At 44.2% G+C, this 25,010-nt stretch overlaps 1 protein-coding gene across 1 annotated transcript in view; it reads left to right on the top strand.

Moving 5' to 3' along the window:
- The first annotated feature begins 8,350 nt into the window (after positions 1 to 8,350).
- ADGRB2 (adhesion G protein-coupled receptor B2) overlaps positions 8,351 to 25,010 on the top strand; it is a 329,562-nt gene continuing 312,902 nt past the window's right edge. The window contains exon 1 of the mRNA XM_070949232.1: positions 8,351 to 8,443. Within this exon, the coding sequence (XP_070805333.1) occupies positions 8,351 to 8,443 (93 nt within the window). The remainder of the gene's footprint in view (positions 8,444 to 25,010) is intronic.

The following is a 25,010-nucleotide window of genomic DNA, read 5'->3' as shown; positions in this document are numbered from 1 at the left end:
CCGACAAGCAAAGTCAATGGGGGAAGCTGGAGTGGCTTAATGAACATGTGATTCATTTAACAATGCAGTGATTCGCTTAACAACCACGGCAAAAAAAGGTCATAACATTGGGCGCCACTCACTTAACCACTACTTTGCTTCACAATGGAAATTGTACGGTTGTATGTCAAGCACTACCAGCACTCAACCCCATTTTCACACCAACCATTCTGTTGTGCGGCTCCGGTATTAATAAACGCCTGAAGAAACCAGATGCGAAGAGCGATGATGACCTTTAAAAGATGTAAGAAGGAAATATTGGTCACTTGTAATAGAGAAGCAAGCGAAATGGCCTCGACGTACAACCTGCTTTTACAAAAGTAATTACTGCAATCATGATCTTAATCAGTTGTCCCTTCTTCTCAAAAGCTCCAGATTTAATCCAGCTCTCTCTCGTCTTGAATTTGCTTACCCTTTCTCCGGCGACAGTGGAAATAGACTGACACTTGTAATTCCAACAGATTACAAAAGCAGCAGACTGGAAAAATACACTCTGGCTAAGTGGGAACATTGGTTCAAAAAGGCACAAGGCTGTGTTCACACATTAAACCACAGGTAGTTCTCAACCTAGTGACCATTCAAAGTTACAACAATGTGAAAATAGGGACTTATGACCATTTTTCACAATTAGAACAGTTACAGCATCCCCATGATCACCTGATCAAAATTAGGACACTTGGCAACTGGTTCATATTTTATGACTGTTGTGGTGTCCTGGGGGGGAGGGTTGTCACGTGATCCCTGTTTGCAATAAGTAAAGTCAATGGGAAGCCAGATTCACTTAACAAACCATGTCGTTAACTCAACAACTGGAGTGATTCGCTTAACAACTGTGGCAAGAAAGGTTGCAAAATGGGGCAACTGTCTCGCTTAGCAGCAGAAATTTTGGGCTCAAGTGTGGTCATTAAGTCGAGGACTACCTCTTAGCCAAGGCTTGCTCAACCAGCTTCCTATCAGATTCCAGTTGTGATCCAAAAATGCTGCTTGCCAACGGTAAAGGCCTACCTTGTCTGACACCAAGGTTCTTTCAGGACCATCTCCTCCACCGAAATTGGAGAAACCCAGGAGAAACTCCTTTCCTCCAATAGTCACACTTATTTTATGGAGCAATGCAGGAATGAAATGCTACCAGTTCGGACCGGTTCGGCCGAGCTGGTAGCGATGGCGGCAGGTGCTTCAGAGAACCGGTAGCGATGGCAGTGCGAGGCTCCGCCCACCCATCTGGTTGTTGTTACTTCCTGGATTTAACCAGGAAGTAACCTGTTTTTTTATCCTCTGCACATGCACAGAAGGGTTTGCGCATGTGCAGAGGGTCCGTGCGCTCATGTGACGTGCATGCGCAGCACATGCACTTCCGAACTGGTAGGGAAGGTAAGTAGATTTCACCCCTGGAGCAATGTCTGCTTAGAAATTAGCTTAGCCCTGATTCTCTTTAACTTTCTGCAAACTCCTGAAAACTAAGTTATTCCAGAAGACTATGAGGAGCAACACAGCACCCAGTTTGATAGCATTAATGCTGTGGGAAAGTTTTATGCAAGCTTCCACCAAGGAGGTTTTCTTTACATGCTTCTTTTGCCTGTAATTACTGTCAACTGCCAAGTGTCTTGTGATCACAATATAAATAAAATAAATTGAACAAACCACTCGCTGGCTGGGTACAAACCAGGGATGTGCAAAATTCTTTAAATCACTCACAACACAAGTGGTGGGTTGAAGGCTGTGCAACAAGAATTGAGAAATAGGACACAGAAAAAGGAGGGACCAGGGGAAAACCCTATGACTGATTTGGTTTGGTTGAAATTAATTAACCAGGATTTACTTCCTAAGTATTTAATAACCTTCCCTTTATGACACAGTAAAAGTTATAATTTGCTGGCCATTTTCAAAGCAGCTTGAGGGCTTGGTTCTGCGTCTTTGTCTCATATGGTGTTCATACAAGACATTTCACTGTTTCCCAAATACCCATTTTCTGGCGTTGCGGAATATTTGGACCATCAACTAATCAACTGTCTCGATGTTCACACAGCAAATTACCAAGTCACCAAGCAGGAAACCAAGTTACAAGCAATTAAACTTTGCAAATCATGCAAATTATGCAGATGGGGAGCTGATCTTGAATGCAGGAGTGAAATGCTCCCGGATCAGACTGGATCGCCTGGTTCGGTAGCGATCTTGTCTGGTGGTTCGGCAATCCGATAGTGTTTGGTCTCTCCCATAAGGCTTAAAAGAGCAGCAAAGACTCTCGGGCTCTTTGTAGGAAAGCAAGGTTGCTAAATCTGTTTTCCAGTTGGCATCTCTTGTTTCTGAACTTCATGGGGCTTTCCCAAGAAAGGCCTTTGGCAGGGTGCCAAAGAAGATAAAGGTTTGCGATAAGCCCGAAGGACTTTTTCTGAAGGACTTGTTTTGGAATTAATTTGGACTAAACTGGGAATGAAGTAATTCTCAGCTGTTATAATAAAATAGTTTTGTTTGAGACTAATTGTGTCCTGTAATGACTAAGTGAGCCTAGGTCACAACATAAATAAATGCATAAAATGTACAACATTTTCATTTCAAAATGCATCAAGAACTGAATTCGGCAAGGTTTGAAGCAACTGGGTACCAATGTACCACCATATTTCCCTCTTTTTCCCCCTGATTTTTATTTAAAACTGCAATCCCTCATGCTGTTTGTGACTTCTTGTCTGGACTATTGCAAGTGCTTTACATGGGACTGCCCTTGAAAACCATTCAGAAGCTTCAACCAGGTTATCTGAGGGACCTCTCCTCCCGATGGTTTACCTGCCCAATTTGGTCCAGCAGGTTGGCCATGTTCTGGTTCTCTTCAGCCAAGTAATATTGACTGGAGAAGACCATGAGATGCTGTAGCTGTAGCCTCTGGAAAATTCAAAGCTTAACCTTGACCTATTGGCCTTTTGTAAGATCTTGAAAACCTGCCCTTGTGCCTGTTTCCTTGCTATAATGATATTTAATGATGTTTTTTCTTCACTGCCATATGGATTTAGACTTGTATTATATTATAACTGTTTTGGGGGATTGTTTGCTACCCAAAGACACTTGTTTGAGATGAGCAGCTATAGAAATGGAATAAATAAATAAAAGCAAAAAACTATGAAATCTTATCAACCATGATTTATATGCCACAATGGTTTATAATTTGTTAAGCCAAAACAAAACACCTTAGAGCTTAGAAAGATGGTCTGATTCACACCACAAAACCATAATGTGGTTTGTTTGGTCTCAGCTTAGCCATTGTGGCTTATTAAGCATGATTGGCAGCAATCTTCCTGAACATGGTGTGCTCCAGATGTGCTGGGACTCCCAGAATTCTCCAGCCAGCTCTGTATGTGCAAACACAGCCTCTGATTTAACCAGCTCTCCATTTGCTGTATAATCCAATTTTATGTGTGTGCTTAACTTTGATCTCCTTTTGGGTTTCCATTTCTTATGCCCTAGTTTATTTGTAAAAAGAAACTTTTCAGGTAGTCCTCAAATCACACCCATAATTGAGCCCAAAATTTATTTTGGGCTCAATTATGCTAAGTGAAACATTTGTTAAGTGAGTTTTGACCCATTTTAGGGCTTTTCCTGCCACAGTTGCTAAGTGAATCACTGCGGTTATTAAGTTAAATGTTTGTTAAGTGATTCTGGCTTCCCCATTGACTTCTTCCTGCGCCAACTCAGAAAATTCAAACTGCCCAAGGAGCTGCTGATCCAGTTCTACAGAGGAATGATTGAGTCTGTCATCTGCACCTCTATAACTGTCTGGTTTGCTTCTGCAACCCAACAAGACAGACACAGACGTCAGAGGATAATTAGAACTGCAGAAAAAACAATGGCTGCCAACCTCCCTTCCATTGAGGACCTGTATGCTGCACAAGTCAAAAAGAGGGTTGTGAAAATATCTATAGACCCCTCGCATCCTAGACATAAACGGTTTCAACTCCCACCCTCAAAACAACGCTAAAGAGCACTGCACACCAGAACAAATAGACACAAGAACAGTTTTTTTCCCAAATGCCATCACTCTGCTAAACAAATAATTCCCTCAACACTGTCAAACTATTTACTAAGTCTGAACTACTATTAATCTTCTCATTGTTCCTATCACCCATCTCCTCCCACTTATGATTGTATGACTGTAACCTTGTTGCTGGTATCCTTACAATTTATATTGACTGTTTCCTAGTATGATTTGATTGCTTATTTGTACCCTATGACTATCATTAAGAGTTGTACCTTATGATTCATGATGAACGTATCTTTTCTTTTATGTACACTGAGAGCGTATGCACCAAGACAAATTCCTTGTGTGTCCAATCACACTTGGCCAATAAAGTATTCTATTCTATTCTATTCTATTCTATTCTATTCTATTCTATTCTATTCTATTCTATTCTATTCTATTCTTTGCTTCTCAAAAGGTGATCCTGGGGACACTGCAACCATCATAAATATGAGCCAGTTGCCAAGCATCCAAATTTTGATCACCTGACCTTGGAGTTGCTACAGCGGTTGTAAATGTGAAAAAGGGCCATAAGTCATTTTTTTTCATGTGGTTGCAAAATGAGCTGTTGTAAATCAAGGATACCTATAATGCCATCCAGAAGCAGGTCCAGGGGCCCTCCAGAGATGCAGGGTTCCAGCTCCCAGCATTCCCCAGAGCCGCACTGCTGGGAATTTTCTTCACTAGTACCAGAAAGTGTTTTCACTTCCAATGATCCAGCAACAGATTACCTCTGTTTTTATTCTTTGGGTGAGTTTAAGGTGAGAAATGTGGTTCGTGCAACACACTAAACCAAGGCTAATAAAATGGAAGATAAAACAGAAGGAGAAAACAGATAAATCATGTTATTGTGATATTCACACCTCATTTCAGCCTAGTTTAGCAGGTTCCTGAAAGCTGCAGTAAGGTCCGAATGCAGTAGTCGCCTTCCTTCCTTGCTTGCTTACAACCTTTCCATGACAAGCGACGGGCTCCAGGTACCTTTGCTGACCTCCCTATTTTGAAAGTACTGTGCCGATTCTTCGCACAGGATCTCCCGCATCTCCCTGACCCTTAATCGGAGCCCGGCCAGCTGTCCGTCCTTTTACTAAATGTACCACAGCTAGAGGAATCAAGGCTTTTAGGGCCATACGCCTGCCCACCTTAAGAGGACTTTGGCCGGGCTTCCCCTCCTTGCTCGCGGGTTTCCCGCATCTCCGACAGGGAGGACACCCCTCGCTCCCCACCCCACACCTTTCCTTCGGAAAAGGAAAAGCCGGTTCGGGGTCCGGGACTAAGGGCTGCGGGCCAAGCCGGTTCTCCCTCCGAGCCAAGCAAGGTCGCTCTTGACCAAGCTGGCCACGGATGGATGCAGCTCTCGGCCACGTCTGAACGGGTCCCGGCCGCTGGTTTCCCTCCATCCCCCCCACCCCACCCCCGCCGCAACTTTGATCTAAGCGGGGCCACCTTAAAGCCCCCGGGAGTCGTTCCCGCGTCTCCCCCGCGCGGGGTCCTTCCGCGCAAACTCTTGGCCATGCCTACCGCCGCCGCCGCTCTCGCACTCACACGCAGCCGGGCGCCGACCCTGCTGGAGCCGAAGCAGCTGCAAGCGGTTGCGGCGGCGAGAGCGAGCGAGCGAGCGAGCCGGCAGCCCGGGTCGGGCGCGCGTGCCTGCCTGCCTGCCTTCTGCTTGCTTTCAGCCTGCAAGGATGCAAGCCAGCGGCCGCTCGGTCTTTTCCACGGCAGCTCCGCTCCTCCAACCCCAACAGCCCAGCCGCCGCCGCCGTCCAAACTGGGAGACGCTGGTGCGATAGTTCAACCGGCGCACCGAGGGAGTAGGGAGGGGGGAGCTTCCCCCCTCCTCTCCATTCCCCCCCCGGAGAGAGGAGGAGGAGGAGGAAGGTGGAGACTTTATTCCCCTTTCCTTTCGCCTCTCCCCCCACCCCCACCCCACCCCCTGAAATTAACGCAAGAGCTTGGCGGGCGCCGCAACTTCAAAGGAGCTTTAATATTAAAGGACTTGTATCCACGCCTCCCCTCCCCCCCATCCCCCCCACCCCCAAGGGATGGCAAACTTCAACTCTCTCGCTGCCTCGGTTGGGAAGAAGAGCTTCAAGTCCTTCTGAATAAAGATCAGGTAAGCAGCGGCGGGAAGACTTTGCCGGGAAGGGGGAAGACCGGGCGGGTGTAGGTGGTGGGTAGGTGGATGGCAGGGCGGGGGCCACGCGGAAGGAATCGGCCTCTGGGTAAGCTAGCCCACTGCCCTTTCCCCGCGCCATCGCTTCCCCCCCTCACTTGTCACAGAAACAGAGAAAAAAATGTCATGTAAAACAGGTGCACAGCAAGTTGTTTTGGCAGAAGGAATTCTTTTTTTCCCTCCGCCGCCCCCACCCCCAATTATAGCAACCTTTCCTTCTCGCCCCCACCCCTCACCCCCCGTTTTCCGCCGATCCGCCTTCCAACAACCCCATCCTGGTGCCGAGAGAGAGAGAGAGAAAGAGAGAGAGAGAGAACCGGGCTGCAAAAATGCCGTCTACTCAATCCGTCCCCCCCCCAATAAGAAAACGACCCCCCCTCTTTACATATTCTTTCAGTGTACGAAGTTTGGTTGCGCTTCAAGCGGAAATCAAGGAGGGGAAATGAAAGTCTTTCTCTCCCCTAACCCTCCCCGATCTGTTCCTTGTTTCGAATATATTTTATGAATGAGTCAACCCCCCCCCACTCCCCTCTTCTCCCAGGATGAGTGGACTTGAAGTTTTTTTGCTTGGCTTCGGTATTGATGGTGTCGTGGGGAGGCGGCGGGGGTCTCTTGGTCCGACCAATACCTTCTTGTGGGTCTTCTTAATCCCCCACCTTTTTTTTTTTTGGCTGGGGAAGACCCAGTGTACAAGAGCCCGTTTCGTCTCCCACCTCCCAACCAGCTCTCCTCGCCCGCTCCCCCCCACCCCTTCTTCCTTCGTTCCTTTGCTGCATTTCTGATTGTGTCCGTGGCTGAGCTTCACGTCCTTTTTCACCCCCCCCATCACCCCCTCCCCCGGTTACTGGCATTTTTCACGCGACGCAAAAGATCCCCAATAAATCGGGATGCTTCCCAAGGAGAACGGTGGAAGAGCCGCCCCCCCCGCCCCCCCTCTCCTTTGCGTGTGTGGATTTATGGATGCCCAAACCGTGCGGGGTGGTGGGAGGGGGGGGGTCGAGGTGGATTTTCCCAGCCGCTGGCTTTCTCCGTGGGCATGCAACGCCTCCGATCGGTTGGCAGCCGACGTGGGTGCGTTTCGACTACATACAGATGATGGAGGGGTACCTAAGTCGGCGATTGCGGGAGGGAGGAGGGGAGGGTTGCGATGGGAAGGAGAGATCGGTGGTCGTGGGTTGTTTTACCCCCAGGCGGGCCATGTGCCTAATTTTTTGGCTCTCCGCGGAAAGCGGCGAAGTATCATTACGAGTCGGAGAAGTAGAAATTGGATTAGCCATCTTCGGCGGTTTAATTGCTGTAGCACTCTCTCTTTTGCAATCCTGCATCTTTTTTCGAAGGGGAGGGTGCAATCCCTTTCCCCGCGCCCCTCCCTCCCGGAGCGGATTGAAACAGTGCCTGCTCTGAAAGGATAGGATGGGATGGACTCGCTTCTTGGAAACCTCACTACCAACTACTGATTTTTATGTATTTTTTTTAGTATTTCCACCCCCCTCCCGCAGTTGTTCTGTATTCTTTGGCGCCTGCTAGAGGAAAAGAGAGGAATTGCACCTTGTGCTCCTGTCCGGAACTGGTTCTCAATGCGTGTAATCACTGAGGTTCTCTCGCGCTATGTGTCAGCTTAGTCCTTGTTGTTTTTTTCCCCCAAGTGGTTTTAAAGGTGGGGAATGCTGGGAACCTGTTGCCACTTGAAGTTGCAATAGCCTTGCATTGTGGCAACGCAATGGCAATGCTACAGGCTTTGCTAACAGGCAATGCTACAGTTAAATAGTTTTGGAGATGTTGGGAAAAAGGTTAGACTTTGTTGGTTGGCTACGTTCTTCTTTGGCTTGCATTGAGCAGCTTCTCCCACAGACATCAAAATAATCCTTTCCCTGTGTGCCTAGCTGACATCTCAGAAGCCCTCAAGGAGACCATATCTGGGTCTTAACTACAACCTTTGTCTCTTCCCATTGGAGAATCTGCAAGATCAAAGCTTCAACGGTTTTTTTTTTAAAAAAAACACATCTCTGATATTGCTATCTTTGTGTCGACTTTCAGAAACTCCTGTTCCCTGGAAAGGGAATCTGTAGGATTTGCTGTTTCTTCTCCTCCTCCTATTTCAGTACAAGGCGTTGCATGGAACTTCTTTGATGGATGAACTCATGGTTCATGGAGACTCTGGAAGAATAGGAAAAGGACTTGCTTCCTGGGCACCCCGGCTTCAGCTGCTGTTAGCTAGAGAGGTGAGAAACATCAGCCGAGAGTCTGAATGTGTAAATTAACCCAGTGGAAATGACGATTTGGCTGCTGGCAGAGAAGGGTTGTGAGGAGTCATTTGTATGCAAGCTTTTGTCTTCCTTCCCCAGTTTGCACTCTCGGTTGGCATTCTGCTCTGGTTCTTTGCACACTTGCCTCTCTGCATACAAAGGTTCAGATGTGGAGGAGGCTTCTGGACACACTTTGGCAGCACACTGGGTTTTGGCTCGATTTAAGAAGCTCCATGCATGCTTCACTGGTTTTTGTGATTACCCAGATGAATCGGGAGAAATGTCTCCTGCCATATCTGTCTGGTTTGCTCCGAAGATATTTGGAACGGCATTTGAGGTTAGAAGCATGAGCCAAGCATCCTGCCCTTCCTCCTCCTCCCTACCCCCATTCAGATGACCTCTTGGCCAGGAGATATTCCCTCTTGGTGGAAAGGACCCTGCCTTGGGTTGGCCTCAACCCCTCTGCGCACCATAAAAAATGGTTGTAATAACATTTTGCAGAATCCTTGGAAGAGTTGCTAAGACACATGTCCAGCATTTTGCATTCTCAGATGTACTGCGGTATGGATGATGATGATGATGATGATGGTGATGATGGTGATGATTAGGGTTGTTCACACAGTCAGCCAGATATTGAGAGTGGATTTGGCATTTTTAACTATATATCGAGTTGTGGAAGCAGAGTTGTAGCTGAACGATTATAGAGCTGTTGCGTTGCCAGAGAACTTGGAAGCATGAATGGGTTCAGCTTAACTCCTTACTGACCTGCGGGTGTCACTACCTATGTAAGAAATGGGAAGGGCTCACACCATGGGATAACCCCCCCCTCCAAGCATGTCCCTCAGCTGACTCAGTTTAATGTCACTCTTTGCAGCTTTGCATTGCGAGACGCACTGTGCACTTGGTCCATTGCAAGGCAGGAACAATATTGTGTGCTGAGAGAAAGAACGTAGCTTGGTAGACCTCTAAAGTGGGACATGAGTTTCCACTCCAAGTTGGTGGTGGTTAGAAGCTGCTGGTGAAGCCCTAAACACATGCGGAGAGCCATTGGCATCGCTATGGTTACTCATGAAGATGGGGGGGGGGGGGTAAGAGAGATGGGGGAGAAAGGGAGCTTAGTACATTTTATGCAGCACATTATGGGATGGCATTGGATGGTGTAAAAGGTTTTCAACAAAGGTTTTATCCTAGAAGCTTTTCTTTCTGCATTCGAAGTTGAGGAGGTGAACGTTTCTCGGGTGTGGAATCAAGTTTTGGATAGGTTTTGCTCAGATGTACTAAGATAGCTTTCTCCAATATGATGCTTCCCTTGATAGGTTGGCTTGTGGTACCCAGCATCTCCCAGCTGGCCTGGCTGGCTGTGCAAAGGGATTTTTGGGCTGGTCTTGAAATTTCAGACCGTAACTGGTGGATCTGTCTTGAATGTCAAGGGAAAGGTACCGTGCAGGTTACTTTTGGTTAAAGCCATGAAGAAGGGCAGAGAAATTATCATTATTATGAGAGCCTAGGAAAAGAAGAAGTCTAGGAAAGAACCATGGAAAGTAACATGATTTGGAAAACAAGGAAGTTCCTGTAGCTGAGGAGCTGAAAAAAAAAGGCATATATTGATTTGGAAAGAAATGCCCAGCACAGCTTTATTTATTTATTTATTTTGGTGTGGGGGATCTTTTCTTTCCATCCTACATAAAAATGAGGAACGCAAGAATGCCCACACTTGGTTCCTGGTTTTGTAGCCAGGACCTGAACTCTGCTATACAGTTTCTCCAATGTTTTCTTCTCCTGCGAGACATATTTATTTTATTTCTTGGAGGTTATTGGGAATTTTTCCTCCCTAATTTCTCATAGGGGGTGCTTTGAAGCTTATTTTATTGTCGGGACTAGTGGGAGATCTGCTATGATTGGCACTCTGCTTCCTGCGATGCCTCTCTTGGTGTCTCTGAAGCCTCTCTGGTTGTGCATAAGATTCAGTCTGGAAGAGAGACCTTCACCAACCCCTCAGGATGCATTTCTCCTGAAGACAGGAGTGAAGTGTGGAAAGCCAAGGAGGTTTTGCACTGGAGGAGGGAGGAATTTATACTATGTAATGAAAGACAGGATGAACTAGAAATAGAATAACAGAGTTGGAAGGGACCTTGGAGGTCTTCTAGTCCAACCCCCTGCCCAGGCAGGAAACCCTACACCACTTCAGACAAATGGTTTTCCAACCTCTTCTTAAAAACGTCCAGTGTATCTCTGGGGGCAATTCATTCCAGAGGGCAGGTGCCCCCACAGAGAAGGCTCTCCCCCTGGGGGTCGCCAGTCAACATTGTTTGGCTGACAGCACCCTGAGGAGTCCCTCTCTGTGGGAGCGTATTGGCCGGTGGGAGGCTATCGGTGGCAGAAGGCGATCTCGTAAGTATCCAGGTCCTAAGCCATGGAGTGCTTTAAAGATGATGACCATCACCTTGAATCGCACCCAGAAGACCACCGGGAGCCAGTGCAGCTCGCGCAGGAGAGGTGTTACATGGGTGCGCTGTGTCGCTCCCATAATCATCCACGCGGCCGCATTCTGGACCAGTTGGAGCCTCCGAGTGCTCTTCAAGGGGAGCCCCATGTAGAGAGCATTACAGTAGTCAAGATGGGAAGTGACGAGGGCATGAGTGACTGTGCGCAAGGCATCCCGGTCCAGAAAGGGACGCAACTGGTAAATCAGGCGAACCTGATAAAAAGCCCCCCTGGCCACAGCCATCATATGATCTTCTAAGGACAGCCGTGCATCCAGGAGGACACCCAAGTTGCGAGCCCTCTCTGAGGGGGCCAAGATCTCACCCCCAATAGTCAGCGATGGAGCTGCTTCTCTCCTTGATTGGTTTCCGCCCATTGCTTCTTGTTCTGCCCTCAGGTGCTTTGGAGAATAGCTTGACTCCCTCTTCTTTGTGGCAACCCCTGAGATATTGGAACACTGCTGTCATGTCTCCCCTAGTCCTTCTTTTCTTTAAACTAGACGTACCCAGTTCCTGTAATGGTTCTTTATATGTTTTAGCCTCCAGTCCCCTAATCATCTTTGTTGCTCTTCTCTGCACTCTTTCTAGAGTCTCCACATCCTTTTTACATCGTGGCGACCAAAACTGAATGCAATATTCCAAGTGTGGCCTTACCAAGGCATTATAAAGTGGTATTAACACTTCACATGATCTTGATTCTATCCCTCTGTTTATGCAGCCCAGAACTGTGTTGGCTTTTTTGGCAGCTGCTGCACATGGCTGGCTGATATTTAAATGGTTGTCCACTAGGACTCCAAGATCCAGGATGTTCCCCAGCACCTCCCAGCCAACAATTCAATAAGTTTAAGAACACCATATTCAGTCAGAACAATTTATCCTCAATTCTCTTCCCCAGTAAATTGATGGAGAAAAATGCAGATTGGCTTTTCAGTCATGGCATTGAAATTAAACCCAGGAATGTCTGCCTCCAGTCCTTTGGCTGGAGGCCTCCAGCGTACAGAATCCTTCTTTTTCCATTGCAAGACAGAATTTACCATGAGTTTAGAGAGTAGCAGCTACAGCAGAGATAGTCCTTGACTTGTGACCATTTGTTTAATGTGACGAAGTTACAGTGGTGCTGAAAAAAGTGACTTGCAATCAATCTTTGCATTTATGACTGTTGCACTGTCCTCGTAGCCACGTAATCAAAATTCAGCTGCTGGGAAATTCGGCATTGATGACAGTTTGCGGTGTCTCAGGGTCATGTGACTGCCGTTTACAATTTTCCCAGGGATCTACTGACAAACAAAGTAGTGGGGGATGCTGGGAACAACCCCATGATTCACTTAACAACCACAGCAAACAAGTCATAAAATTGGGTGTTTATTCGCTTAATGACTGCATGACTTAATGATAGATGTCAGAGTCCCCATTATCACCATAAGAGTGCAGTAGTTAGAATGATGGCGCAGTAGTTAGAATGCAATATTGCAGGCTAATTCTGCCAACTGCCAACAGTTCAATTCTCACCAGGCTCAAGGTTGTCTCAGCCTTCCATCCTTCTGAGGTTGGTAAAATGAGGACCCAGATTGTTGGGGCCGATACGCTGACTCTGTAAATGCTTAGAAAGGGCTGTAAAGCACTGTGAAGCTGTATATAAGTCTAAGTGCTGTTGCTAAATTGAGGACTTTGTATGTTTTAGCAAGGCAAGAGGGAGTCTGTGCAGACTTATTCTCGAGGTGTCCAATGCTGCCCTTTGTCTTCTTATGAATTATGGAGTCCCAGCAGTAATTTGATGAAAGGGTCTGTTTTATTCAACTCCTTTCGTTGCTCCTGATGTGACAACTATCACAGAAAGATGTTATATGTGATCAGGAACACCCTAGTCATCTTATTTCGACCTAGACTTGAACCCAACTGTAGAGTTGGCTAGGCTAGAATTTGGGAGACTTTGATTAAATTCACTTTTGATGTGAATTGACCCAGTTTGCCCTGGGTCATAGGTGTCCTCTCCACCCCATCCCAGCCACCCCCAACTTGGTGGCTCTAGAAGTGGGGCATATCAACTCCCATAATACTATCTCCATCTGATAGGCTTTGGCCTCTGGATATGCCAGAACCTCATTGCCACCTAGTTTCCTTATCACCCTGGTTTAACTCTGATTTGTAATCATAGTTGCTTTTGCAGGACATGTCACCATAACCTTGGTTTATGAGCCACAGCATCCTGCAAATGCAGGGCAGCTCATCTTACTTGTCCCTTACTAAATGTTAGAAGACTACCATAGCAACATCGCCCAAATGTAATTGAAATAATTATATAATTGGTGTAACGTCTAGATGTGTTTGATGTCACTTACCTAATGATTGGAAAAAAAGTATAATCCTATCATTTGGATGGTGATATAATATGTGATGTCACCTACTTGCCCCCCATCCAGTGAATTACCCATGAGGCTTAGCAGAATGTGTGGACCTCATCTCTGCCTTAGGAGCAATAAAGCATCCCCTTCAATTCGTCTGGCAGCTACACAAAACTACTGAAATCGTTTTATCGAAACCTAGTGTTGTTTATTCTAATTTGCAGTGGAATTTTGGATCGAGGTCCAAAATCTTGGAGACCGATCTTTCATAGATACGCAACTCTAAATCCTTTTCCTTTTCTTTTTTGAACAAACACGATTGGCTTTTGATTGAATTTCTTTGAAGAGTGCTTTATAATTCTCAATAAATAAGGATGCTTCATTTTTCTTGGACTGCGTACAGAGGGGCAGTGATGTATTTTCAAGGCTCTTGCATCTCTGGCCAGCTGCCCTCTCTAAACCTCACTCCAATTTGTCATCTGGAACTTGAAAAATAGGTTTAATTGTTCTAATAATTGCACTAAATTTGCATAATTCAAGATAGTGTAATCATTTGCAGATAAGCCTGTGAAATTGGAATGGATGCTTTTTTTAAAAAAAATAGCATTATCCATATCATGGTTGGTTGCTGCTCTCTGTTTAGGAAAATGAAAATCCACTTTGGTGTCCTTTTCCTGCAGGCCTGTATTTTTGGAATCTAGAATTAGGCACCCCCTCCCTTCCCCCTCCCCTTCATTCTATTACTTGAGGCTTCGGGGCTTGAAAGAGGTTTGCACCTGAAATATGGTATACTTGTGAACAATGGAGTCACCTTAATTGGTTTAGTAACATGCAGTTTTTTTAGTGGATCCAGGAATGCAAAAACACACTGGTTAATATTTCTTATGCTGTCCAGTCACTGTCTAGGAGTCAAGTTTAATATTCCTTTATTCTAGAAAATATGAGGATTTGATGTCAAGGTGAACTTGCATAGCAAGCAGTTACTTGAAATTTGCAAGGTTTGAGAATTCAGAGAAAATTGGAAAACTAAGAAAGTGGAAGTATTGGTGTGTGTGTCTCTCTCTCTGGGGATGGATGGATAGATGGATAGATAGATAGATAGATAGATAGATAGATAGATAGAGTAGATAGATAGATACTGTAGGTTAGATATATAGACCTAGATATAAAGTAGATATATAAATAGATATAGGGTTTTTGTGTGTTTGTGTGTGTGTAGCAAAAAAATTGTTTTCAAAATATAAGGATAACTAGGTTGAATGACATTGAAAGGTCTAACGAAGACCAATAGTAGAAGGCGCAAACAGGACATTGAGATAATATGTTCTGTTTAGTTTTCTCTTATTAAAGACAATCTGTCTTTTCCTGGGTTTATTTAATCCATCCTTCCTATCCACCTGCAAATGGAATCAGGGTTGAGAGGGGAATCTGAGCAGTTGCTTCCCAACCCCTCTGGAAGGGGCCAGGGTTGTTTTAAACCCTTTATTTTAAAAAGTTAATAAAGTCAGCAGGGAAGACTCAGAAGGGAATAGTGGAAGCCCTGGGAAGGCTGTGGGAGGAGCAAAGGAGCAGAGTGGTTCATAGATGAAGGTTTGGGGCCATGGTTACCTCCCTCCCCAGTCTATGAAACCTGTTAATAGGGATAATTGTGTCTCTTTAGGGTAGAACATTGTCTAACCCTGGATTGGCCCACAGCCTTGTTGATGCAGGTCAAATGCTGTTCAAGACCATTCATAGAATCATAGAAGTGGAAGGGACCTTGGAAGCCTTCTAGTCCAAGGCAGGAGACCTTACGGTATCCCAGACAAATAGCTATCCAATTTTTTTTTCTTGAAAACCTCCAGGAATGGAGTTCCCAAAACTCTGGGAGGAAAGCTGTTTCATTGGTTAATTGTCAGGAAATTTCAACTTAGTTCCTGGTTGGATCTCTCCTTAACAAACTTCCATTCCATTCATTCTTATCCTGCTCTCCAGTGCTTTGGAGAATAGATTGACTTCCTTTTCTCTGTGAAACCTTCTCAAGCCAGCTTTATATCACCCCTGATCCTTCTCTTCATTAGGCTACATATACCTACATATACCTAGTTGCCTTAACTGTTTCCATACAGTCTGGCCTCCAGATCCCTTATCAACTTTGCTGCTCTTCCCTACACACTTTGTAGACTCTCAGCATTATTTTTTCTTTGTATCATTCCAACTAGAACTGGATGCAGTATTCCAAGTGTGTCCTCACTGTTTTAAAGTCTTAAGTGCAGAACTTCACTTTTCTCACCACTGAACTGCATCTTGTTGGATAGGGTCCAATGCGCAAGTCTATCAAGACTTCTGGATCTTGAATCTATCTTCCTAAGTGTTAGCAATTTCCCCCAGCTTGGTGTTGTCTGCAAATTTGAGGAAGCCCTCTCCTGTCTTCTCACCTAACTCATTTGTGAAGATGTAGAACAGCACTGGGCCCAAGACAAAACCTTAAGGGATCCCACTGCATGCTTCCTTCCATGTAGATGTAGTTCCATTTAGAACTACATGTTGGGTGCAGTTGGTCAGCCAACTGCAAATCCATCTGGTGGTGTTACTATCTATCCCATATTGTTCTATCTTATCAAGGCTGTGGTCTATTTTATCAAATGCCTTGAAATCCAAGTAAACTACAAATTACTGAAATCCAAGTAAACTATATCCATAGCATTTCCTTGATCCGCTAATGTAATGTATTGAGTCTGCTCCTAGAGCAGACCCCCTAGGGGCCGTTGATGAAACGTTCTGTTCACGGATTGGTTAGCCGTTTGACAGCTGCATATATAAGAGCTGTCAAACAGAGTTCGCGGTCTTTTTTCCTTACCTCAGTTATGCGTGTTGTCAGTTACGATGTGAGTTATTAAACAGTTACCTGAGAAGAATACTCGCCAGTTGCCATTCTTCAGATGACCATACAGTATTTATTAGCTAATTTAGTCACTTTTTTTTTTGAAGAGCTGTTATGGTGCAGTGGTAAAAATGCAGCAATGACAGCTCCCCATCGTCCGGTGCGTCCCCACAAGGAGGGCCTCCTTGGTGTGCCGTCGGCCAGGCAGTGTCGGTTGGCGACTCCTAGGGAACGGGCTTTCTCTGTGGGCGCACCTACCTTATGGAATCAACTCCCCCTGGGGCTACAGATGGCCCCTGATCTTCGCTCTTTCCGCCATGACCTCAAAACATGGTTATTTCGCCAGGCTGGATTGGACTGAAGGGGTTTTAAGGGGAGTTTTAATGGTTTTTAACATTTTAATATTGAATTTTATGTGTTTTATTGCTGTGAGCTGCCCTGAGTCCTTTCGGAGAGAGGGCAGCATATAAGTTTAATATTAATTAATTGCAGGCTAATTCTGCAAAATGCCAACAGTTCAGTCTTGACCGACTCAAGGTTGACTCACCTTCCATCCTAACGAGATCTGTAAAATGAGGACCCAGATTGTTGGGGGGCAATATGCTGACTCTGGAAACTGTCTCTCTAAAAGTGCTTAGAGGCTTACTTTTTCCTGCTTTTCAAAACCAAGTGCCCAACATGTCTGCTGCTGTTAAGAGTGTGCTTGTTGTATTTCTGCTTGAATTCTTGTTCAGAAAATAATGACTCATGCAGCGAAACAGTGCCCCCAAAGATAGAAATAGCTATAGAATAGCACTTAGGCATATACCGCTTCGTAGTGCTTTTACAACCCTCTCTAAGCGGTTTGCAGAGTCAGCATATTGTCCCCAGCAATCTGGCTCCTCATTTTACCAATCTTGGAAAGATGGAAGGCTAAATCAACCTTGAGCCAGTGAGACTTGAACTGCTGGTAGTTGGCAGAATTAACCTGCAATGCTGCATTTTTACCACTGCACCATCACAGCTCTATAATTCAGTTTCCCTTGCATTCAAAGGCAACTGATTGATCCAGCTCTGGTCACCACAGGGGTGTGTTCTCACTTGAATGTGGAAAGAAAGGAATTTGGAAATGCAGTGAGGGCAGAGCACAAACAATGCAAACTGGTATCTCTCTTGTAAATTCCGTCTTCCAGAATGCAGAGAAGTTGCTCTCATTTTGGACACTCTGAGAATCAAGGAAAGCAGGACATGTTTCACGATTAGTGGCCCTCTGAATGGATTTCAAAAACAATTTAACTCCTTAGTTGTGGAAACTGCTTATAGACAACTTTATAGGACACGTTGTAGAGATATTCTGTACCTGAAGTAATAGTGTAAACAGCTGGCTAGTGGCATGGGATTCAAGAGGCTTTCATGTTTTACTCCCTGATTGATTCAGGTCTAGAGCAGGCAGTCCAACTTTGGTTAATAGTTAAGGGGTACTGCTTACTTTGACCAAGAGGGGCATATTAGTGGCTAAGATGCTGAACTTGTTGATCGAAAGGTTGGCAGTTCAGCGTTCAAATCTCTAGTGCCACATAACAGGGCGAGTTCCCATTACTTATCCCAGCTTCTGCCAACCTAGCAGTTCGAAAGCACGTCAAAAATGCAAGTAGAAAAATAGGGACCACCTTTGGTGGGAAGGGAACAGCATTCCGTGCGCCTTTGGTGTTGAGTCATGCCGGCCACATGACCACAGAGACGTTTTCGGACAGCGCTGGCTCTTTGGCTTTGAAACGGAGATGAGCACCACCCCCTAGAGTTGGGAATGACTCGCACCTCTGTGCGAGGGGAACCTTTACCTTTTAATACTTCTGTTCTGGAGCATCCTTGCCATCTGTGCGGATGCTAATTAAAGACCCCATTGGCAGTTGTTGGGCTCCAGGGGAAACACTTGGGGATAAGTTCAGGGGCCAAACCTTCCAACAACCTTGAGGAACCAGGTAGAATTCTAGGATTCCAGGGATCAAAGGAAACCATGAGACTTCCCAACCCTCTTGGTATAAGCAAATGTAGGAAGCCAGGTTTTTTAGCATAGTTACTAGGATGGGGTGGGAAACCATCCTTCCAGTTATTCCCTAAAAGACATCGGATTTGTTGCTGTGCTCAGTGAGAAGCCAGTGATCATGTACAAGAACACTGTGAGAAACAAGGAAACCTCATGACTTCCTTTCAAACAGCCCAGGCAGTTTACTTCTTTCCCACTGTGATCAGCAGCAGGAAACCAGCCTTCTGTTTCCATTGACCAGCAAATGAGCTCACTGGAGCTCTCTCTCTCTCCCTCTCTCTCTCTCTCTCTCTCTGTTGGTTTTTTTTTTGTGCGTGTGTGTAACAAATGTTTGTGTGACTGAAGACCACTGATGGGCCACTTCTTTGTTAAGGTTAAAAGCTGAGGAGATCCTGCATCCTTACGATCTTTTATTAAGAGAGTCATCTTTATTTTTTGAAGATATCTAGTGGGGGTTCATTTATGATGAGGATGATGATGATGATGATCCCTAACCAGAATTGCAAAACAAAACACATTAAAAATAGAAATGAAATGGAACCAAAACAAGATAAAATGTTACAATTGAGGAGAGCTTCACCGGTGGGTGAGACAGGTCTGCCCAATTTGACAGGCAGTATAATCAAATTAGGGGAGCGGTGGCTCAGGGGCTAAGACGCAGAGCTTGTCGATCGAAAGGTCGGCAGTTCAGCGGTTCAAATCCCTAGTGCCGCGTAATGGGGTGAGCTCCCATTACTTGTCCCAGCTTCTGCCAACCTAGCAGTTTGAAAGCACATAAAAAAAATGCAAGTAGAAAAATAGGGGCCATCTTTGGTGGGAAGGGAACAGCGTTCCGTGTGCCTTTGGCGTTGAGTCATGTCGGCCACATGACCACGGAGATGTCTTTGGACAGTGCTGGCTCTTTGGCTTTGAAACTGAGAGGAGCACCGCCCTCTAGAGTCGGGAATATGCACATATGTGTGAGGGGAACCTTTACCTTATAACCAAATTTCCCTATGTTCTAGGAGACTGAAATCTATGATCTGATTACAACAAAAACAAAAAAGCCAATTTGTCAGCTTAACCATGCAGTCAAAATAAACATAGCTACCTTAGACCAAACACAACCGTATTTATTTATGTCCTGCCTTTATTATTTATTTATATAAACAACTCAAGGCGGTGAACGTACATAATACACCTTATTTTCCTCACAACAACAACAACCCTGTGAGGTTGGGTGGACTGAGAGAGAGTGACTGGCCCAAAGTCACCCAGCTGACTTTGTGCCCGAGGCAGGACTGGAACTCAACATATCCTTGTTTCTAGCCTGGTGTCTTAACCGCTCAACCAAACTGGCTCACTATATACCTTATATTTATACTCTAACAATTCTATCAGTGAAGAGCAAACCCAGCAAGTGCGGGAATTCAGTGTTTATTCAAGGGCAACAACAGTGATTGTAAGACAATTCTCTCACACACAGAAAAGAAAAGTAGATTTTCTTCCCTTCTTAATCTTCCTCTATTATCATAATTTCAGTAACTGCAAGATGAACCTTCCATTATAAAGGTAAATTATTTAGAAGAGGAAAAATTGTAGTTCTACTTTCATTTAAAAGCAGTATGATTTAGTAGTAAAAATGACTTATGAATAGGTTAAACCTCTGTTCCATCTTGTTTCTTCTGGGAATTCATTATAATTTTCTTAAATGAATGTTTTTTTGTGCAGGGCTGTTGAGAGGGTACCAAGAGAAGGTATGTGAGCTGCTTGAGCATTAAATAACAGATTGTTTGATTATGTGCCATCAAGTTAGTGTTGACTCTTATCAACATGTAGACTTCAATTATGATCTGTCCCTAACCTTCACTCCATTCCACTTGCTATTGTTCTTCCTCCTTTTCTCTTTCCTTCCACCTTTCCCATTAAGAGTTTTCTCCAGGGAGCTGAGTCTTCATAATGTATGCAAAGTAGAATAATTTGAATCTGGTCATTTGTGCATTGAGTAAAAATTCTGGGTTGGTTTATTTGATGATCCATCTTTTTTTTTTTTTGACTGCCCAAAACTATTAAATATTCTCAGGAATTTTCAGGCCCAAAGAAACAGGAGCAACATGTGGACTAACTTCTGAGTAGTTTTTTTTTTTTAAATTGTTGTTCACCTATGGACAGAATCTTGCCAGACTAAAGCAATTATCTGCAATAACTGTAGATATACTCTGTGAATTGTTAGGGAGGGTCTGATCTTGCTCTCTTCCTGCCCACCAGACATTTGAAGCTCCACTACCTCTTTGCCCTTTTGAAGAAAAAAAATCCTCCCTCTTGGGATTCTGGAGTATATTTCCATCACAGGAATCTTCTCAAAGACCAAAAGCATCAACACTCTTCCTGCCCTGTTTCTTCAAAATCCAACTTTCCCTTCCACTCAAGTAACAGGTGCTTCAAAATCTGCTTCCTTCCCCCTCTTTTTCAGATTAAAACCATGCTACTGCCCTGATTTTAGGGTTTTCCCCATTCATTTTCCATCTCTTCCATCTCCCATTCCTTACTCTATGCAAAAGGTAAGATGCTCTTGAGATATGACCTAGGTACGTCACTCCATTTCTCAGGTAGGCATTCAGTCTTTTTTTATTTTTTTTGTCAAAGAGAAATCCTTCATCTCTGGGAAGTCTTTATGCCATGTCTCCCATTTGGAAAATAAATTTTAAGCTGACAGGTATGGTAGAGTAAATCCTCCCAAAGGATCACAGGTTTGCTAACAACAGGATCTCTTTCTGGCAAAGGCTACATCTATGAAATGACAGCAGCCAAGTCAGAATTCCTGGGACAGAAGCAGATGACATGTTAAGGAAGTGAAGGAACCGCATTGACTCGCAACTCAATGGGACATCCCCAGATAATTTCTGGGCAATCTCTTCTTTCTTCCTTGCCTAGGGGTAAAGGCCCGATAAATCTTCTTTCTGTTTTTGCTGCATGAAATAGTAATGTACTGGCATAGGTGCAGTGGTGGGATTCAAATAATTTAAAAACTGGTTCTCTGCCCTAATGACCAGCTGGGTAGGTGTGACTCGGTGGTCATGTGACTGTGTGGGCATGGCCAACTCAACGTCACTCACATCAATGGGCACTTTGACTTATCGGTTACAATGTAATAAGGGTTAAGCAGAGAGGCAGTTTCTGTAAGCAGGGCAATAAAGATTAGGCTAGAAACATCAAAATGTTTCCTCTCTACCTTCCTTCCAGGATTAGCCCTGTAAAGTGGAAAAAAACAAAAGGATATTTCTTCCAACAACCAGTTCTCCGAACTGCTTAGAAAGTTAACAACCGGTTCTCCCAAATAGGTGCGAACTGGCTGAATCCAGTTCAGCATAGGTGTTTTGTGCAGTTTAGCTGATCTTGGTTCTGAGCTCTCATTCACAATTCTGTGAAAAAAGATCCGGAGAAGTATAGCTTCAAAGATAAAGTTTCATCTGCATTTGCATTTGCTAGACCAATTCTCGAATACGGTTCATCTGTCTGGAACCCACACTGCATATCGGACATTAATACTGTACAATTGAGACAATCCAGAGATATTTTACGAGAAGAGTCCTCCATTCCTCTACCCGCTATAAAATACCTAATGCTGCCAGACTTCAAATTTTGGGCTTAGACAACTTAGAACTACGCCGACTTCAGTCTGACCTAAGTGTAGTACATAAAATTATCTGCCACAATGTCCTTCCTGTCAATGACTACTTCAGCTTCAACCACAACCATACACGAGCAAATAATAGATACAAACTCAAGATAAACTGCTCCAAACTTGATTGCAGAAAATATGACTTCAGTAGCAGAGTGGTCAATGCCTGGAATCCACTACCTGACTGTGGTTTCTTCCCCAAATCCCCAAAACTTTAATGGGACCTCACCCCATTCTTAAGAGGTCTGTAAGGGGCATGCATAAGTGCACCAACGCGCCTACCATCTCTGTCCTAATATTCCTTTTTACTTACTCTTTTCATGTATTCAAATTATGTTTATACTTTTACCTGTTATCTTATATATGCTTGACAAAATAAATAAATAAAATAAATAAAATGGGTGGCTATGTCTGGCTGGGATATCAGTCTGCAATCCCAGTTGGATTGCAAGAGGGTTTCCTCTGTCCTTCTTTTCCTACTCACAAACAGATGTAGACATTAAGCTTATGTTTAAATCACAAATTGAAGGTCTGTTGTAGCTACATCTACCAAACCTCATCTTGATACTCTTGGAAGGCCTTGGTTTTCATTCTATTCTTTACCTTTCTTGGTTTCTAAGAATCTTGATTAGGAGAATGCAAACTCCTTTGTCCTGAATGTGAGACAAATTTTCATGGTGCGCTTGTATTCTGTTATGCTATTATTTTTAATAATAATACTAAGCAGCGATAGGAGTAATGATAGGGATAGTCAAGTAATAATATTTAGCTAGAGAGAAGAAAAGGTATAATGTGGGCTCCAGAGGCAATAGTGAAATCAAAATGAAGATTCAAATGCTAACAAAATTGAAATTAAAAATGTTGACATGAATAGAAATGACAAAATTTTTCTCAAATGATTGGGTGGACTTTTGTTATGTCACAGAATAAGGGGTGTAGTGACCTAGTGGTTAAGACACCAGGCTTTTCAATCAAAAGTTTGGCTGTTCGAGACCCAAGCAATACATGACAGGATGAGTTCCCATTCTTGCCCCAGCTCCTGCCAACCTAGCAGTTTGAAAGCATGCAAATGTAAGTAGATAAATAGGTACCACTTCGGTGGGAAGTTAACAGTGTTCCATGTGCCTTGGCATATAGCTATACCAGCCACATGACCACGGAAATGTCTTTAGACAACACTGGCTCCCTCGGCTAAGAATCCGAGATGAACATACACACACAGAATCAGACATGACTGGACAGGGGAAATCTTTAATCTTTGCCTTTAATGTCAATAGAAGTCTAGCGATTCAAAGCAGGAAAGCAAATTTGGCATGTTCCAAGCTGAGGGGAAGAATACAGTGGAAAGATTGCATCTTGTAAGAAGTGCCTCCATCTGTCTGGTGAAACATCTGCAGAAATCAATATCTGATTTTGGCCTAAAGTAGGAGTTGAAAGGATAAAAGCTGAACACAAGGAACCATTCATGGCAGGGGTGGGTTCTACTTACCTTTACTACCGGTTCGCATACGCAGATTGCTTCTGATGATGTCAGGGTCAGTGGGCGGAGCCTCCCACCGGTTTTACTACTGATTCTATAGAACCGGTCCGAACCGGGGGCAACCCACCACTGATTCATGGTGGTTCAGCTGTCTTCATGATTATGCAAAAGTCAGGTGTGGATATATGTCGTCAAATCAGGTTTCTAAAGTAGTTCAAAGCTTCTTAGGAATCTCAGAGTCAGAATGTCTCCTGGATCACGCCCACACCTCACAATGTTACTTGTGATCAATGTTTCATCAGTATAATTTTCTTCCATTCCTTCTTATCCATGGAAGTCAATAGCTCATTAATTGAGAGTGCATAAGGAAACCTGTTAAACAAAATAATTTTCTCATTATATTTAACTGATTACTTTTGCTGCCTTGAATGAAAAACATTGATTCCTCTGAACATGGTCCTCCCTTAAAAGGATCCTAAGGAATCATGATAACATGCTTTTACCTCCAAAGAAAATGTTTCAGGTGAGCCCAGACCTCTCAATTCATGCACACGTTCAGAACTTTAAGTGAATAACATGGCGTGTTTGGTTGAACCGGCTCCTAAAAATGATGGTGGATCAATCTCTCTGGGGCTGGGTTTCTCAATCTTGGCAATTTGAAGATGTGTGGATTTCAACTCCCAGAATTCCCTAGCTAGCAGGGGAAATTCTGGGAGTTAGAATCCACAGATCTTCAAGTAGCTAAGGTCAAGGAGCATTGTCCTGCGGCTTATACTTGCAAAGCTGAGGGAAATGGCAGTTTCGCCTGGAGATCCTTTCTTTGAAGAGCGGGAATTGATTAAACTTCAACAAATGATAGGCAGCCTTTTCAGGCATGAAGGGTCACCAGGTCACCATCTCCCTTCAAAATGGGGTGGGGGGGGAAAGATTGGCAGAAATCTGCCAACATCTTGCCAAAGTTCAGTGATCTTCTTTCTGTGAGCTTTTGCTTCTTCGTAGAAGAGCATAGTCAAAGGTTTAGGCACATTCACTTGAAATTCCAGAGAATATCGCACAAGAATACCAAAATCTTGGGAGATTTGGATTTTTTTTTCATTTTTAAAGGAAACCACTAAATACTGAGGTTCTGTGGACTCCATTTAGGGGTGCTTAGGCTGAGTTTTCAGTTCCTTGATTAGGCACTTTCGTACCTCTTTCATTCTTCTCCCTTCTAGGTAATAAGATTGTTGCTCCCCGAGTGTCTGTCTCTCTCTCTCTGTGTGTGTCTCTCTCTCTTTGTCACACACACACTCAAGGGGCCCACAAAAGCTCCTGCAACTTTCTTTTGCCCTTAATTGATATTCTGCATCGTCTTGGCGAATTATAACAAGGCCATCAGGGAATGCGCCTTGTTTTCAATTGCTGATATGCCTATATCAGGAAAATATCTACACACTTTGAAAGAAGTGTGATTTTTTTTGAAAGAAATCTGTCCTGGGACAGCGAACCGATGGGGCTGTTTTCTCTGACATTGTGTAGTGCAAATCTACTTTCAAGGTAGGGATTTTTTGAAATGCAAATGTGCGTATCATCAAAAACCCTAGAACATTTTCTCTCCTTGCCTGTCAAATGGAATCCTTGGTGATTTGTAAATGTATCATGAAAAAAGGGAATCCCAGAAAAATGTAATCTGTTGAGAACCCATTTTA

Source organism: Pituophis catenifer, unplaced genomic scaffold (genome assembly GCF_029215685.1).
Source record: "Pituophis catenifer annectens isolate HBS135680 unplaced genomic scaffold, rPitCat1.0.hap2 SCAF_9, whole genome shotgun sequence".
Taxonomy (NCBI): domain Eukaryota; kingdom Metazoa; phylum Chordata; class Lepidosauria; order Squamata; family Colubridae; genus Pituophis; species Pituophis catenifer.
Note: the sequence above shows the minus strand (reverse complement) of the source record. Positions and strands in the feature narration are given on the sequence as shown.